The sequence below is a fragment of the Tachysurus fulvidraco genome, chromosome 13 (assembly GCF_022655615.1).
Source record: "Tachysurus fulvidraco isolate hzauxx_2018 chromosome 13, HZAU_PFXX_2.0, whole genome shotgun sequence".
NCBI lineage: Eukaryota > Metazoa > Chordata > Actinopteri > Siluriformes > Bagridae > Tachysurus > Tachysurus fulvidraco.
Window position 1 is genome coordinate 25,739,575 of NC_062530.1, and position 19,074 is coordinate 25,758,648.

At 44.5% G+C, this 19,074-nt stretch overlaps 1 protein-coding gene across 2 annotated transcripts; it reads left to right on the forward strand.

Moving 5' to 3' along the window:
* The first annotated feature begins 2,917 nt into the window (after positions 1–2,917).
* On the forward strand, positions 2,918–15,470 carry LOC113652570 (protein LEKR1-like). Of its 2 annotated transcripts, none has more exons than XM_047822768.1 (4): positions 2,918–3,133; positions 4,152–4,231; positions 13,621–13,835; positions 15,302–15,470. In XM_047822768.1, exons 1-4 carry the CDS (start codon positions 3,130–3,132, stop codon positions 15,447–15,449), a joined length of 447 nt encoding a protein of 148 aa, XP_047678724.1. In that variant the 5' UTR covers positions 2,918–3,129; the 3' UTR covers positions 15,450–15,470. The 2 variants fall into 2 exon arrangements, with proteins under 2 accessions (XP_047678724.1, XP_047678723.1); XM_047822767.1 differs by having other exon boundaries at positions 2,923–3,133; positions 4,149–4,231.
* The last annotated feature ends 3,604 nt before the right edge of the window (positions 15,471–19,074 follow it).

Consider the following 19,074-nt stretch of genomic DNA (forward strand, 5'->3'; position numbering starts at 1 on the left):
CTTGGGGTAGATAGAATGTGATAAATTGCCCTGTATGGTGACTTTAGGGCAGATAAAATTCTGTCTAAGTGTCATTGGGGTGATAAATTGCCCCCTTTGGTGTCCTTATTTAAAATAGAACATGATTAAGTTCTCTGTCGAGTTCCTTACAGTAGATAACTTGCCCTCAAGGATATTTTTAATAGATAGAATGTAATAAAATGCCCTTCTGGTGGCTAGAAGATGCCCTGTATTGTGGCCTTGTGGTAGACAGAATGCGATAAATACCCTCTGGGGTGTCCTTCCAGTAGAGGATATAAGGCTCACTGCCTCCCTAATGTGAGAACATGAGATTTAATGCCTAGGTGCCCCTGGGTGTGAGAGAACTTGCCCTCTGGGGGGGCTTCTAGACTAATCTTTTTATTTTGTTGATTTTTAGTGTCCACTCGCCGCTGACGCGTATCGGCTTGTTTGTTTATCACACGGAATTCTTCTGAGATCTCGCTCGAGAATATGCTAAACATTTGGTGAAGAGATCTTCTGGGGCATCAAAATAAACCGGTGTACAGATCTATATATTCTGTATTTCTTCTGTTCTACACACACACACACACACACACACACACACACACACACACACACACACACACACACACGAGCAGGTGAAGTGATTATGATGATAAAGGAAGTTTATTAACCACTTCCCTATTCAGGAGGAAAATCAGCATGTAGGCTGTTGCTGCTGCACTGAGCTCTGAGGACAGCTGAGCTCTAACTGCTTTTTATTCACTTTCCACTTCGCCCTCTGTCTCACACACACACACACACACACACACACACACACACACACACACACACACACACACACACACACACACACGCAAACACACACACAGGCTCGCATGCACATTTTTTAATCTGCCTCCAAACACACATTTGCTTACACACACACACACACACACACACACACACACACACACACACACACACACACACACACACACACCACACAGGCTTACACATGCATTTTTTAATCGGGCTCCAAACACACATTTGCTTACACACACACACATACACACCTGTTATCTTACCAAGAGCTGGAAGATAGACACACACACACTCACACGGAAACACACACACACACACACACACACACACACACACACACACACACACACACACACACACACACACACACACTGACCTTTTACTGGATTGGATGTAATGTATTATTACTCCGTAAGAAGCCAAAGTCCAGCATTCAGAATGCACTTAGTGTTATAACAGAAAAATGCTCCGTCACATCACATCACATCACCACAGCTCTAGATTCTGATTGGTCAGAAAGTCTTGAATCATTTCCTATACACTAACGGGGCAAGCGTAATGCAAATCACGGCTTTCTTCGTTTCTATAGTGACGTTTATCACAGGGACACCTATAGTATATGTTCCAGGAAAAAAATAAACGCACGAAAACGTGTAAATATCGATAAGGTGATGTTTATTTAACCTTAAGAGAAGGAGTCTCCAGTGCGAGAGCTTCGTAACAAGCCGTAACTTTAAAAGACAAGCTGGTGAAGGAATGACTGCTATAGAACAGGAACAGGAACTGACTTGGGTTCCAAAACAACATATTTACCTATAAATAAATGAAACAGGGGGGCACGGTGGCTTAGCGGTTAGCACGTTCGCCTCACACCTCCAGGGTTGGGGGTTCGATTCCCGCCTCCGCCTTGTGTGTGTGGAGTTTGCATGTTCTCCCCGTGCCTCGGGGGTTTCCTCCAGGTACTCCGGTTTCCTCCCCCGGTCCAAAGACATGCATGGTAGGTTGATTGGCATCTCTGGAAAATTTTCGTAGTGTGTGAGTGAATGAGAGTGTGTGTGTGCCCTGTGATGGGTTGGCACTCCGTCCAGGGTGTATCCTGCCTCGATGCCCGATGATACCTGAGATAGGCACAGGCTCCACGTGACCCGAGAAGTTCGGATAAGCGGTAGAAAATGAATGAATGAATGAATTGGTGAAAGTGTAATTGGTGGCAAATTGCTGCGTTTAAAACACGTCAGGATGTGCAGCTATAGGCAACTAAACAGCTTTAGGGTGCAATTGGGCTCCATACCACCACCTCATTGTTGATTACTCTCCTGTAACAGCACGTCCTGAATAGTTTTATTCCTCATCTGTTTATTGTAACACATCTGCAATACAACGAGTTCCTGTTCTTTCTTTGATTATAACAGCTACAAACAATCGTTCCTTTACCAGCCTCAGTTTGTTTCTGTAAAGTTACAGCTTTACCGCTTTCTTTTACAAAGCGCTGACCGCTGACACTGGAGACTCCTTCGATCAATGTTAAACAGGAAACGTACGACATGGAGCTGCTCTGCTGTTAAACTAGTCAGCTTGGTAATGTAGCTCACTAAAGATTCAATTGTTTTATTTTATGTTATTAGTACGCAAACCACAGATGGTCGATAGCACTAATAACTGTAATATGTCCACATTAGTTCACTGAGGATATTCAAAGCAGTCTGTCTCTCTCTCTCTCTCTCTCTCTCTCTCTCTCACACACACACACACACACACACACACACACACACACACACACACATGCACGCAAACACAAATATTACAAGGGTGACTCAGAATGCAGATCACTGGTCATCCATCATCCCTCAGGCCATCAGGACCAGACTGTCCAGCACACGGTCTCCTCTGCCGGTTGCATGCATGGGGATGTCACTGATTTGATTTGTAAATGAAAGAAGATTTTTCCCAGTGAAGGATGAAGTGCACCGCTCTTACACTGGCCAGAAGTACACACACACACACACACACACACACACACACACACACACACACACACACACACACACACACACACACACACACACACACACACACGCTTATTGTTTTGATGTTTATTAATACATTCATTTTTTGACCTTTTCATTGCTCAGTGTAAACACACATGTCCTCAGGTTAACAGAGAGCTCTTCTGCACATGCGCGGGTTGAGACTCAGCCGTTTTCATGGAAACAGACAACAACGGTCGACTCTGCAGTGACACGCGCTGATCAAAATAAACAGGATTATTAAGAATTTTTTTTTAGCCTTTATTTTTATTCATTTCTATTTTTGAACGACACCATGGGTATGTAAACGTTTCCCGAAGACGTTTTAAGACGTGAAAATAAAAACGTAACGCGTTTAAAAACAAACGTTATTAAATGGCTAGCATAAATTGTTTGGATTGTGCTTAGCCGCTTCCGGTACTAGTTAACGGGACTAGTTAACGGGACTAGTTAACTTTATACAGTTGTGATCTGAAACTAATTGATTGATTTATTCAACTCGAACGTGGTTGGTTGAGAATAAGGGAAAAGTAACAAACAAAATCAAATAAAATCCAGATTTTTTGGGTGAAGGTAAATAGGCAGATTAATGAACTGAAACAATCACTCTGTGCTACTGTGATGAGCAGAAAAGCATCTCAGAGAAACTTGAGGTCTTCAGCTGGACGACTCCACAGGAAAGAGCAGGGATCTGCCGGTAAAGTTAACACCAGATCGGTGAAATTGTCCAGTCTGAGATGCTTTTCAGCTCACCGCTGTTGGACAGAGTTATTTATCTGTACGTACGCTTAAGAAACGAATAGTAACAGTTAAGCGAATCGATTCTGAGACGTTCTGGTCTGTTAAAACCGATAACTGACCAGAGAACATCGAAACATAGAAAATCGTCACGTTTAAAGATGCTCGTGACTGTTTAGATTGCGTCACGGACAAAACGGACAAGTGCGGAGAAAATGTTTACCCAAATGTCGATTGCTGTCAACAAGAAACATTCTTCTGTCCACTTTCCCCAAGAGCACGGTTCTTATTCGTGTGCACGCTCAGCTTTAAAAGAACAGAGCGTTCATGTCTGAGATGTTTTTCACCCCCACATGCCCTTTCACTCCGTCTCACTCACTCACTCACTCACGCACAGCTCGTGACTAACCATCTTCAGCTTCTTTGCTGACCGACAGCTTCTGCTAGGAAGCCTGTAAGCTATTTTGATCGCAATGACCATGCACGAGATGCCTGACTGTGTAAAAATAACATCTCATCCACATCTCAGGACGTTTCCCGGCCTTGATGTGTCTGTTGTCTTTGTTTTTTCTTTAGAAGATGAGCTCGGGAAAGAGTCACCGAACGAAGAGCTGCGGATCTGCACTCCGTCTCACCCCCTGCCTCTGGAAATCCAGCAGGTAGAGCTGAGTGTATTGGTGTATATCCTGTGGACTCACGCAGGCCTTTCTCGGCTGGAGGTGTTTGGAGTCACGTTTGTAATTACTCAGCCTTAATAACTCAGCGGTAGGAGTGCGCCGACGTGACGATTTGTGGTGGAACAGTCAGTAACGGTTCAGAGGGGAGGATTAATAGCACATTTCCTCTCTGTATAATTCACTTTATGGTCAGTCATTTTGAGGCGAAACACTGTGTCTCATTTGGTGTGTTTTATAGCGTGCTGTTAGTGCCAGACAGTTTTCTCTCTCTCTCTCTCTCTCTCTCTCTCTCTCTCTCTCTCTCTCTCTCTCTCTCTCTCTCTCTTGCTCTCGCTCTCTCTCTCTCTCCTTACCCACTTGAACAGCAATCTACTAAAAGATACAGGATGTACTTGCTAATCGGTTTATAAAAGACGTGAAAGAAATAAAAATAAGACGAATAACAATAGTATCGATACTAAAGAAACGAAAGATATCTACAGCAGGCCGCGAGTCCTAACAGAGGCAGATCTACAGCGAGCGCGAGGAATAAACATACTGTATGCAATGCTGTTCACACAGAAGGTGTCTATGACGGCACCCAGTAGACCCCTGGAGATCACGTACTCCAAGGCTACACGATTACCGATCGAATCTGATCGGCTATAATCCTTCTGTTTCTACCTCCACTGTCCTCCGAATATCGAAATTATGTGCACGGTATGTGGTAACGTATTAGAACGTGCGAATTATTATCAAGGGAAGTCGTGGCCTAATGGTTAGAGAGTCTGACTCCTAACCCTATGGTTGTGGGTTCGAGTCTCGGGCCGGCCACGACTGAGGTGCCCTTGAGCAAGGCACTGAACCCCCCAACTGCTCCACAGCATAAATGGCTGTCCACTGCTCCGGGTGTGTGTTCACGGTGTGTGTGTGTGTGTTCACTGCTGTGTGCGTGTGTGCACTTTGGATGGGTTAAATGCAGAGAACAAATTCTGAGTATGGGGTCACCGTACTTAGCCGTACGTCATGTCACTTTTCTTTTTTCACCTTTACAGCTGTGATTTTTTAGATGCAGCTTCTGGCCAATAAGAATTGAGAGATTAACAGCGCTGTTGATTATTATGTAATTATTGTAAGATTTGAACTAGTAGAGTGAATAAGGGAAAGACTTTGGAGCGCTGCGTGTTGCTTTGTAATGTGACTCATGGTGCATTTAACCTCCACGAGTTCACATGAGCTCAGCCAGCCGGCACACAGCCTCTACTGACACTGTGGGGTGAAAGCAAGGTCATGCCGGCAGACACGGCTCAGACATACACACAAGTGTGCGAGTGAGTGCTCGAATGTGTGTGTGTGTGTGTGTGTGTGTGTGTGTGTGTGTGTGTGTGTGTGTGTGTGTGTGTGTGTGTTAGATGTATATGGACTCCCTCTGCCTCAGGGTTTTAGTGGTGTGGTGAAAAATCCCCTGGTGTATATGTTTGTCTAGTGCCAAGCGTTCCATCGATTATTAAAATGTACGCCAGTGAATATGAAGTGTTGATGTTTCAGTTCAGAAGTGCTTTCATTAACAATAATGAACAAGAACTGGCAGGGAGCGCTGAGCATTATGCAAATTAGGGCACGCTAAGCGACCGCCACTCGCTCTGGTTCAACACGTCTGTGCTTTTCTTATATTTTAATGCAGTAGGGGAGTTTTTAGGGGTAAAATCTTGGGGTAATAATGCTGTTTAAGAATCGTGAATATTTTTTCTAATCATCTCCTGGTAGCCCTTTGTGTCTTCTGCTATGTAAGCAAAACGCATGTAGTGTCCAACATTCCATAATGGGTGTTATTTGTTTGAATACGCGATCCATCCTGGTACTTGTAATGTGCTCCTGACACTATTTACAGTCCGAAACAACGTCGAGAAAAGCAGAAGTATGTGATTCGGAACGCTAGCCAATCACGCGGTGTCTGTAAGCTTCACGTATGAGGAAGAGGGCAGAAAGCATTCGTCAAGTAAACAAACTGGTAGAAAACCGAGGGAAAATCCACATGTGGCTGGACCCCGTTTATATTTTGCTCTGGCAGTCACGAGCCAATACGTGGCATTCGGGGACAATGAACCGAAGGATACAGAACGATTAGATTTGCTCTCCTCTTGTGTGTCTGAGTGTTTTTAGAGTAGTGAGATGACTATAGTGGAAGAAGAGTAAATAAAGGCCGTTTGTAGCCTTTTAAGAGTTAATGTCATTCTCATTTAGCACAATAAAGTTTCCCGGCTCCTTTCTGCCTGGAAACCCTGAATGTCTTCTCAATTCTTTTGTCTCGTTCCTTTCGTGCCATCATTGACCAGCTGCTATGGGACTTCAGTTCCTTTCCCTTTATTCCTCTATTCATTTTTGATGAGAGCTTAGCCAAACGCTTCCATCGTGAGAAGACATGCCTCAGAAATCCCCTCGGTGGCCCCTCTCTCTCTCTCTCTCTCTCTCTCTCTCTCTCTCTCTCTCTCTCTCTCTCTCTCTCTCTCTCCTTTTCTTTCTCCTGCACGGCGCCCCATAAATAATGGATGGTTTTAAAATCCAGCCCGCGTCTGTTCACTACTTAGCGATGGACGTCCGTGTCTCGGGAGGGATAAAGCTCGCACATGTGCTACCAGTTCCCTTTTATCAGCTCCTCCACCCCTCTTCCTACACACACACACACCTTCCTCCACTTAACCTCGGCGGATAAACACAAAGCTGATGTCCTGTCACGTCAAGACCTTCAGAGTTATGGACAGATGAAGGTCCATGAGGTCAGAAGCTCTTCGGTGTAAAAGCCTCTTCGCGCTGACGTGTCTGGTCCTGGCTTATAGCCGTGTGTTCTCGTTTAGGGGGAACGAAGTGCCGTGAAAAGCTCTTCTGTCATTTCCTGCTGTTTATAACCTTCACTACTAACCTGTTTGGATCTTCCGATGGTTCTGAACACCGACATAAAGACCGAGATGAAGTCAAAAGTGACTTCATCTTCACACCATTTGTGACAAACGGACCACTAAACATTCTTTTTTAAAAAATTCATATGTTAATTTTTTTTCTTTGCACTCTTCCACTTCCTGCCCTGGTGCTCGACTCCTCAGCAACCAGGTTCATTCTCTCCATGGTGCTGGCCCACCCACAGGCCTCCTCACCGTTGTTTACCCCAGCACGAATACCACTTTGCCCTCTCTTACCCTCGAGTGCCCCTTATCTCCTTCCTGCTACTCCTTTTGTGTCATGTGCCAATGCTGTGGAGCTGAGAGGAATCTCGGGATTGGCTCGCGCTACGCTGAGCACCGCAGGGGGGTCGTTATCTCAATGAGCGCTCACAAAGCTCTCACATACACACGCACACACACACACACACACACACACACACACACAGACACACACACACTTGCTCACTCACTCGGAATCTACAGGAAATTAAGGGAAAAACAAGGATAAGTCCATTGAATGCTTAATGCCTTGCGTGATAAGAGCATGTCTGTGATGCTGCTTTTGTGACTGGAACAGGATAAAGGACGGGCCACACACACACTTTTATACACACACACACACACACACACACAGAGTACATAAACAGGTGCTTCCCATAACAGTCCACAACTATATTTCAAAAGCTTATATCAAATAACACAAAGAATCTATCGCAACGTAAAATATCTCCCCCCTGTCATCATGAATGATCAGTGAAGCGTGGACCGGAGAGAAAGCGCCGGCTCGCCGGGTCGATTTGTCTCAGGTCGGGGTGGGGCAATCATTTTGGAAGGTATTCAGGCTTTGCGTGCATGTGACAGTGACCCAGTTTTACAGAGGGATTTATGGAAGCAGACGGCGGGGACGAGGTTGGGGGAGGACGGGGATGCCGGGGGTCGCTGGGAGGTGAGACGGTGTTTTAGGTGATGGGGTTCTTTCTGCACACGATGAGACTGTAACAGATTAATACCAACAATGAGCTTTATTTATGAAGCTCTTAAATTAGGTGTTCATGAACAGTTTACCGTCCGCTGTCCAATCAGGACGGAGCATTAACGAGCTGTAAAGAGAGAACCATAAACCACGAAGAATACGATGTAATAAATAACTAGCCTACAGTTACAAGCAGTTAACGACACCGGTATCTGAAAGTGTTTTGTGAAGCTTGTGTTGAAATAATGAAGTATAACAAGAACTCTGTACTAATCATTAAAATGACGGTTTATTGGTGATCAGTGTAGTGCGTCTTCAACAAGAGACCCGTTCTGTGTACAGTAAACGGAGGTATAATGAAGGCTGCGTGTGTGAGTGCTTGCGTGTAAGAAAGGATCGGTGTGTGTGTGTGTGTGTGTGTTTGTGTGTGTGTGAGAGCGCTAAGCCGATGTGTCAGTGCCGGGGGCAGAGGCCCCTGCAGCGGCTTTCTCTGTCACGAGAACGCATTCTTATTGGCAGTGCACACAAACACTCCCCTCGGGCTTGACGTGTGTGTGTGTGTGTGTGTGTGTGTGTGTGTTGTGAAGGAGATTCAGACTCATAATGCATCACGCGTCCTCCTCTCTGTGTCTCGTTCTCCACCCATCGCCCTGTCCAGTACGTTTTCACCATTGTTCACGAACAGAGGCGGAGAAATAAAGTCTCCATATTGCTGAAATCTCAAGCTTCTAATAACAGAACATTTTGTTGGGACTCTGTCACTTCCTGTGCTCTGTTTGTGAGCATGACCAGTACCCCTTTTCCACTAAAAAGAACCGGTTGCTGGTTCAGAGCTAGTGCTGGTGCTGGTTCAGTGTTGGTTCCACTGGGGAACCTTCTAAGAACCGGTTTGCCTTTCCGTCGGTTAGAGCGCGTCACAGAGCCGAGTGTGACGTCACTGTATACGTGTCATGTTACACAGCGACGTTAGCGCAGCAGAGACAAACACAAACACAACAACAATAGCGGATGTCGCTTTACTGTTAATGCTCATGGCTTTGCGAACCTACATTAACATCCAAACGCGGCGAATCCGACGTGTACGTGCAGCTCCGTGTAATCTGTATAAACGGAGGTTGTGATCGATAAAGTACATAACGTTATTTTATTATTAGCACAGAAAAAATTAGCCTTAGCATGTAGCTACCTACTATCATGTGTGCTGATAACTGATTATATTGCGTATATTAAACATTAATATACTTAAGGTACATTGTCAAATGCTCTAACGGTAGCCCCGCCCCCAGGTGCTAACAGTAGCCCTGCCCACAGCCCCTAACGCAAGCGGTTCTGAAGTCTAGACCAGCAACGTTTTGGTGCTACATAAGAAGCCCTTTTCCTGGTTCAGAACCGGTGCTTTGGCTGTCGAAAAAGAAAGAACTGGTTCTACATTAGGTTCCGAACCTGCACTCTGGTCTCGAAGCGTCTTTTATACCATATGAGCTCAATACTGGTCTTAACTCATGTCTAATAAATAGTGATGAATTACGTTAAAACCTAAAAGAAAGCATTACACTGAGTCTTTAGCACTACAGATTCCCCAGCCTGTGACCAGGAAAGTGTACACTATCAGACGCTTTGTGAAATATCACATTACCCTGCAGTTTACTGTTCAGACGAATCAGAACTCCGTTCCAGACACCTGATTTCAACGACCGCCTCCTTCATTTGTTCCTTATGGTCTTTTGTCGCTGTCACGGAGCCAGTTTAGCGAGGAGGGGCTGCTGATTTACTCCTTTAAATGGCTACAAATAGCCACTTGGTTATGCTATTTATATTTACTGATTGCATGTGTGTGTGTGTGTGTGTGTGTGTGTGTGTGTGTGTGTGTGTGTGTGTGTGTGTGTGTGTGGCTTCTTTTATTTTTGCTCCTGTGTGTTTATACGTAAGAGCCACTTTCATAAGCGTAACACACTTAGCCCACTCAGGATTCAGCCTGAAATAGGATTCTCCAGCTTCCCACTCTGCAATATTAAATTATGGAACACAAAGTGGTTTGTTAATGACAAAAACGATCAGTTTACCTGAGTTCCGAAAACGAGTGGCATCAGATTTAAGTGACAAAAAAAAGGCCTCATTACGACTGAACGCTCGCATTAGAGTAGTGTAACGTGTGCCATGTTCACATACCACCGGTCTTTAGTGTGTGTGTGTGTGTGTGTGTGTGTGGGTGTGTGTGGGTCTGTGTACCAAACATGGATAAGCCTTGCTTCACAAACTGTCTGTTGTTGTACATCTTTTGACAAAGACCACGATCGGACCACCAAAGACCACCAGACGACTGCAGGTTTGGTCCCCAAAACAATAAGAAACTGTAACGTGTGTTGAAAGATGAGGCAGAGAATCCAAGTGCAGGTAGAAGATTTTAATTAACACAAAAACGTAAAGTAATCCAGGGAAGAGCGACGACAAAACAGGACGAGAACCGTGAGCACACGAAACCGCCATTATGGACAACAACCGTCAAACAACATGGTCTTTGGCACGGCAGTCATGACATGAGCAGGCTTTGGCATGGCAGTCATGACATGAGCAGGCTTTGGCATGGCAGTCATGACATGAGCAGGCTTTGGCATGGCAGTCATAAAGTGACCAGGCTTTGGCATGGTAGTCATGACATGAGCAGGCTTTGGCATGGCAGTCATAAAGTGACCAGGCTTTGGCATGGTAGTCATGACATGAGCAGGCTTTGGCATGGCAGTCATAAAGTGACCAGGCTTTGGCATGGCAGTCATGACATGAGCAGGCTTTGGCATGGCAGTCATAAAGTGACCAGGCTTTGGCATGGCAGTCATGACATGAGCAGGCTTTGGCATGGCAGTCATGACATGAGCAGGCTTTGGCATGACAGCCATGAAGTGACCAGGCTTTGGCATGGCAGTCATGACATGAGCAGGCTTTGGCATGACAGCCATGAAGTGACCAGGCTTTGGCATGGCAGTCATGACATGAGCAGGCTTTGGCCTAGCGGCATGTTCCTCCTCCTTATTGGCATTAAACCAAGCCAGAAAATGTCCTTGAGAGCCGAGTTACATTTCACCTTATAACAAAGTCCCCAGAATTTATCCACAAAGTTCTCTATAGGTCTATAGGTTGTTCTGTAACGTGCGTTTGTTAAAAGATGATCCAGAGAATCCAAGTGCAGGTAGAAGACTTTAGTGAACACAAACAACATTTATTTACAAAATAAAAGACATAAAAACCAGAACATGAAACAAAAGCCAAGACCAACATGACCGAAACACGGCTGTCTTTGGGACTGGTGGATTTACTCCTGTCCCCATGTAAACGTGATCCTATTTGGATAGGGCTTTTATCTGTGGTTTAAACTCCACCACCGTTTGGTTTCAGTGGGAGACGACAGAAAAGAGCTCTTCCTGTAGTAGTATCTTCATACCGAAGGAAAGGCCCAGAAACCAATCCTATATTCCAGTAGATATGATGGACTTTACCATGTTAATATGGTACATTATGTAATATGAATATTTTCTCTGGGCAGTGTTTTGCTGGGAAACCGTGACATGTCCCAACTCCTTAAACTTACACTGCTGCTGACCAGCTTCACATCTTCATGCCAACGTTCCTCGTTCAGCAGGATCGTGCTCGCTGGAATGCTGCAAAAATTGTTCAGGAACGGTTTGAGGAACTTGACCGACAGTTCGAGGTGTTTACTTGGCCTACAAATTCCCCAGACCTGTGTGTGTTCCCTAGAGACATGATACAGCACCACTGGAGCAGTGAGGGTCTAGGGCCTTGCTTAAGGGCCCAACAGTGGCAGCCTTGCAGTGCTGGGGCTCGAACCCTAGTCCTCTGATCAACAGCCCAGTGCCTTAACATCAGTGGGATGTGCTGGACAAACAAGTCTGATCCACGGAGGCTTCATTTCACAAGCTTACCTGATTTAAAGGATCTGCTAATTAGTGAGTCAAGAACAAACGTGGAAATCATTTGATTCGACCTCATCACCTGTCATCGGGTCGTCTTTCTCATATTTCTCTGTAAGCGATAAAGCACAGCGGGAGTTCACAGTAAGCGTAATACGACCGGAGACGCTCCGGGAGTCAGTCTGAAACTGCATCTAGAAGCGAAACTCTTCTACCAGAGTGAAACTACATTAAGGAAGTTCAGCCAGAGATGAACTCGACATGATTTCCATGTTACTCCCAGCACCGCTGATCAGTCAAGACATAACTGCGAAAATGCAGAGCTGGTGCTTATAAGGAATATCATCACGGCTGATGTCAGGACTAAACTGTTCTTTTGGCAGACTACTGATTTAAAGGCTGTAGGGGGAAAAGGGTCAGTAGGAGTGGTGGATGTTTGTGGATCTCAGCGCCTGAGCGTGCCAGTCATGCTGAAGAGGTCTTTATCACCCCACAACATTAGTTACTGTGGTACATCAAACCGGGGCATCAAGTTCACTAAACCAGGGAAGGGGAAAATGTGCCACTTTTGCTGCTCCTCTGTGGCTCTTCAGTCTATCCTTGTGTTCTGTGTTTACAGGCATTGTTTATTTAATTATTTTTGTGTCTATTTATTTATTTATTTATTTATTTATTTATTCATTCATTCATTCATTCATTTGTGTGTTTGTTTATTTATTTGTTTGTTTGTTTATTCATTCATTTATTTATTTGTACGTGTGTTTATTTATTTATTTATGTGTTTGTTTGTTTGTTTGTTTTGTTTGTTTAAATTTCCAAAATTTTGTTGGACTCATTGGGAATGAAAGAGAAACTTTGTGCAATCAAATTGACATTAAAAAAAAAAAGTCTTTTTTTTTTTTTTTTAATTATTATTTTTAAAATAATTATTTATTTATTAAAAGAAAACAACATTTATTTAATTCGGCATAAGAAGCCCCAGTAATTTGTCAGATCTATCCGCACACACACACACACACACACACACACACACACACGCTCTCGATCACAGTCTCAGAAATATTTCAATCTCACGCGAGATGCTTTTTGGATCCGGTGAAGCCGAGAAGAGGAAGACGGAGGGACACGAGTAACCCACCGTGTTTGCGATCGGTCTAAAGGTAGATCCGAAGGGACGGTAGAGAGGCCGTGTGACCGGCTGCAGAGTGTTTTCACGTCTCTCAGCAAACTCAAGCTGTTCAGTCAACACTTACAAAAGAAAACTCATACATTTTCCCTCCTTGTTGAAGGCAGCAGGGTTTTAAGGACCGATTCTACAACCTCTGGCAAAAAAAAGCCACAGGTGACGTTTCTCCTCCTGTTTAAAAGCCCCTTTATTGCCAGAGTCTCACGCGGCTTACGGGCCGCTCGTTTTTCACACACCTCCCTCACTGCTGTGCTTTATTAGATCTTTAAAGGAGTTGCTATAGAGATGCATGATTACAGCTAAGTGTGTGTGTGTGTGTGTGTGTGTGTGTGTGTGTGTGTGTGTGTGTGTGTGTGTGTGTGTGTGTTAAGATGAAGCAGGAGGAGACGACCTGCCGTTACTGCGGCGTGAGCTACCTGATCCTGCACGAGTTCCAGCGTCTGCAGGAGCGCCTCAGGGAGGTGGAGAGAGAGCTGGAGAGAGAGCGAGGGAGTGTGGAGAGAGAGAGAGAGAGCAGAGAGAAGCTACAGCGCTCACAGCTTCAGCTGGAGGAGATCACAGCAGCCAATCAGCTTTACAAGGACAGGTGAGAACTCTACACACTCCTCTACACACTCCTCTACACTCTACACACTCCTCTACACACTCCTCTACACTCTACACACTCCTCTACACACTCCTCTACACACTCCTCTACACACTCCTCTACACTCTACACACTCCTCTACACACTCCTCTACACACTCCTCTACACTCTACACACTCCTCTACACACTCCTCTACACACTCCTCTACACTCTACACACTCCTCTACACACTCCTCTACACTCTACACACTCCTCTGCACACGCCCTCGACACACGCCTCGACACGCTACACACTCCGCTACACGCTACACACTCCGCTACGCTGTACACACGCCTCGACACACGCCTCGACTCGGGTACACACTCCTCTACACTCTACACACTCCTCTACACACTCCTCTACTCTTTACACACTCCTCTACACACTCCTCTACTCTTTACACACTCCTCTACACTCTACACACTCCTCTACACTCTACACACTCCTCTACACACTACACACTCCTCTACACTCTACACACTCCTCTACACTCTACACACTCCTCTACACTCTACACACTCCTCTACACACTCCTCTACTCTTTACACACTCCTCTACACTCTACACACTCCTCTACACTCTACACACTCCTCTACACTCTACACACTCCTCTACACACTCCTCTACACTCTACACACTCCTCTACACTCTACACACTCCTCTACACACTCCTCTACACTCTACACACTCCTCTACACACTCCTCTACACACTCCTCTACACTCTACACACTCCTCTACACTCTCCTCTACACTCTACACTTTACACACTCCTCTAAACCCTATAAAGGCTTTTTATAAAGGCTGTTGCATGACCCGATGGTCCCAAACAACCAGTAACAATTACCATCGTTCACAGACCAGTCACCTAAAACCATTTTTCCCAGTAACCAGTCTTCAAAGAAAATATCCCTCCTTCATGCAACACGGCAATATGCAAACGATCGTGCCAATTCAATACATATGCAAATTAGTGGTTACATTCTTGTCAACTTCCAGCAACCGTTATAGCAGACGTTAACGAGTTTCTCCAGAAACACTTTGGCAACACTGATCCCGGTACTGACTGCTTTCCCAGGTCAGCATGGGAGTTACTGTAAGAGCTCACACTCATCACAGTAACACGACCGTGCAGCCGGATACAACCAGAGACGCTCCAGGAGTCGGTTAGAAACTGCGTCTACAAGCGAAACTCTGCCCACAGAGTGAAACTGCATTTAGGAAGTTCAGGCTGTGATGAAACTGACACGATTTTCACTCTCAGCACCGTCGATCGGACAAGACGTCTTAAGATTCGCACGGGATCACGGCGACGATACGGCCGACGCGACCGTTTTAGACACGCGGCGTGAATGATGCTAAACTTACAGCTGTTAGCGTCTATCGCTTGTTTATCTCCAAGCACTCGTTTTTTTTTTTTTTTACAGGAAACCGAAAGATGGAGGATCGAGACAGAGCCTTTGGTCATTTTTCTTTTTGTTTGCACAAGACGAAGGAGAAATGAATCTAAGACTGAGTTTAAAATGTCACATCCCCGATAACCGGACTACAGCTAGCGCTCCGGGCACGCAATGAAATATATATCGAAAGAAATAATCAGCTCTGTGACGTAAAATCTCATTTTTTTTTTTTACCTTTATTTTATACACAGCTCATGCGTGATTGATTGATTGATTGATTATTTATTTATTTATTTATTTATTTATTTATTTATTGTTGATTTTTATTTATTTATTTTTCCACAGACGAATTAAGACCATAAAGTTCTGGATTTTTTAAAATTTATTTATTTATTTATTTATTTATTTATTTATTTATTTATTGTTGATTTTTATTTATTTATTTTTCCACAGACGAATTAAGACCATAAAGTTCTGGATTTTTTTATTTTATTTTATTTATTTATTTATTTATTGTTGATTTTTATTTATTTATTTTTCCACAGACGAATTAAGACCATAAAGTTCTGGATTTTTTTATTTTATTTTATTTATTTATTTATTTATTTATTTATTTATTTATTTATTTATTTATTTATTTATTTAACAGGTTTTTAAAATGCAAACCATAACCAGCGTTGTTGAGTCGTTACTTCTCGTATCGAGTGCACAGGAAACCCTCAGTGAAGAAAAACAGTAACTTTGTTCTCACGTTCCTCAACCTTCACTTCACACACCCCCTAACAAACCGCCAACACATAAAGCGTCAATCACGTCCGAGAGAGACACGTCCGGCGCGTCCACGTGAGCCCGGCGGTCCAGATAAACCCATTTCTCGTGTTTTGAACACCGTCATGTGGTCTGAACAGGGGGAGAGTGTGGTTTTAAACCCTATAATACTCCACGCAGGTCACAATGACCTACTTCAAAACAAGTGCGCTTTATTCAGACATGAGACTTTTTTTTTTTTTGCTCATAAACACTTTTTTTTTCTTTTCTTTTCTAAAGATTCAGAAGTCAATTTGACCTGAAAGCCTGATGAAATATAAGTGTTATAAATGACTAGTAAATCTGAAACACAAATAATATCTCTTAATTTATCCCAAATGTTAAGTGTTTTGGAAAAAAAAAAAAAAAAGCCTGTTATTTGTGATCAGGAGAATGTTCTAGATGAATTAAAACAGATCCTGGGCAGGTATTTAAGGGGGGGGCACGGTGTCTTAGTGGTTAGCACGTTCACCTCACACCTCCGGGGTCGTTCTCCCCGTGCCTCGGGGGTTTCCTCCGGGTACTTCGGTTTCCTCCCCCGGTCCAAAGACATGCATGGTAGGTTGATTGGCATCTCTGGAAAATTGTCCGTAGTGTGTGAGTGAATGAGTGTGTGTGTGTGTGCCCTGTGATGGGTTGGCACTCCGTCCAGGGTGTATCCTGCCTCGATGCCCGATGACGCCTGAGATAGGCACAGGCTCCCCGTGACCCGAGAAGTTCGGATAAGCGGTAGGAAATGAGTGAGTGAGAGAGTATTTAAAAAATAAAAATCTGTTCATTTTACTCTTGTGTTTTTACCGTCATCGCTAGCCTCGTCTCCGCCGTCGCTACTAGCTAACAGACCGGGGTTGCGTTTTGCTACGTGGGATTTAAGATCAGAATTTCTACAGATATAGTAAGGAATCGCTTGTTCCACGAAAGGGTGGAAAAAGTTTATTCGCTTTTTTCCCATCGGCACATACAGTTCAGCAAGAACGTTTTATACTCTACACACCAGAACGTAAGATTTTCGGTTCGGTACGGTTTGGTTTCACACTGCACATAATAGAGAATGGGGGGCACAGAAGCCTTTATTATCACCACATGTACATTACAGCACAGTGCAATTCTTTTCTTCACATACCCCTACTGAGGAGGTTTGGGGTCAGAGTGCAGGGGCAGCTATGATACAGCGCCCCTGGAGCAGGGAGGGTTGAGGGCCTTGCTCAAGGGCCCAGCAGTGGCAGCTTGGCTGTGCTGGGGCTTGAACCCCAATCCTCCGATCAACAACCCAGAGCCTTAACCAGTTGCGCCACCAATACCCCAAAAAGCAACAGGCAAGCAAACAAACAAAACCTTAGCCGAGAGCCGTAAACATCTGAAACAACAAACCTGAAACATCCCAGACGTCATGCTGATACGGACACGGTGGAGGACGAGCTAAATAAACGATTAGACGATTAAATAAATAATTGTGTGTCACATCCAGCGGTTATTTTTGAGTATTATCTCCAGCACACACACACACACACACACACACATATACACACACACACACACACACACACACACACGTCTAATTTCTACAGCTCTAACATTTTGTGCCTCATCCAGTTGGCAGCTCATGTCTACAACAACGTCGCAACTCCGTAGCACATGCCGTGTTCGATTCACTTCCTGCAGGCGAGTCGACTCCGAGTCGATTCACTTTCTCAAAAGCAGGACCGGCTCTCTGAGATTCTGGAGAACTTTGACACAAAACACATGCAAATCTGCATATGTCAAACTGGCCTGCTGCAGCACACACACACACACACACACACACACACACACACACACACACACACACACACACACACACACACACACACACACACACACACACACACACACACGCATTCTCATTAACCTCACGTCAACTCTCTGTGGACAGTCTGAAAGATGCAGCTGTGTGTGTGTGTGTGTGTGTGTGTGTGTGTGTGTGTGTGTGTGTGTGTGTGTGTGTGTGTGTGTGTGTGTGTGTGAATGTAAATAAGTGAGTTTGCCAGTGTACACACAGGTATGTCTGTCTGCTGAGGTGTGGGAACTAACTTTGTAATCAGGTGCAACCAGACAGCATTGAGATGATGAGTGTGTAGCCGAGGTCGTCTCCACCCTGGAACTGTGAAACAATTAGTGTGTGAGTCAGCGTGTGAGAGGTGCACGTACCTGCATCTGCTGCGGTGTGTGACACTGAAGTACAGTATAATTATACCTCCTCGGCAATCACGTGTCTGATATAACCACCGTCCAGAAGACAGGAATCTAGGACACGCCAGACGTGTGTGTGTGTGTGTGTGTTTGAGGTATAATTGTGACGTCGATAGCACATTTGTGTAATGCCATGTCTGAGCTGTAAAAAGCAGCAACACTCAGGGAACCACACAAGCTCCTATATGTATGTCTTGGTTCTCTAAGATGAGAGCTTTTTGTTTTGTTCTTTTTTACACTCCATCCCCTCATTTCAGGATGATGACGATGATGGTGGTGGTGGTGGTGGTGGTGGTGGTATGGATTAGACGTGTATAATTACATACATGGCAAACAGGTTTAAAAAAAAAGGCTTGTTTGTATGGCTGTGTGACTCAGACATGACGATGAACCCATTTAGCACATCTCAAAAATTCACAAGACAAGAAGCAGGCGAAAGGGTGAGACGGACAGACAGACAGACAGACAGACAGACAGACAGACAGACAGACAGACAGACAGACAAAGCTAGAGTCAAAGCGAGGCGAGGTCATGCAAGGGCATGTCACAAATTTGGGCCTCTAGTGTTTTTCCTTTGAAATGCTAAAAAATGAGAGATATAAATGCTGAACATCTGAACAGCACCTGAATACAACCCTGTGTCCAAAGACAGACAGACAGACAGACAGACAGACAGACAGACAGACAGACAGACAGACAGAGACAAAGAAATAATTTAATTTATCCCCAAGCAGCACCTGAATACAACCCTGTGTGTCCACACA

Coding starts and splice junctions, on each gene's coding strand:
- LOC113652570 (XM_047822767.1), top strand. Junction 4,232..13,620: donor TGCCTCTGGAAATCCAGCAG/GTAGAGCTGAGT, acceptor GTGTGTGTTAAG/ATGAAGCAGGAGGAGACGAC. Junction 13,836..15,301: donor AATCAGCTTTACAAGGACAG/GTGAGAACTCTA, acceptor TTTTTTTTACAG/GAAACCGAAAGATGGAGGAT.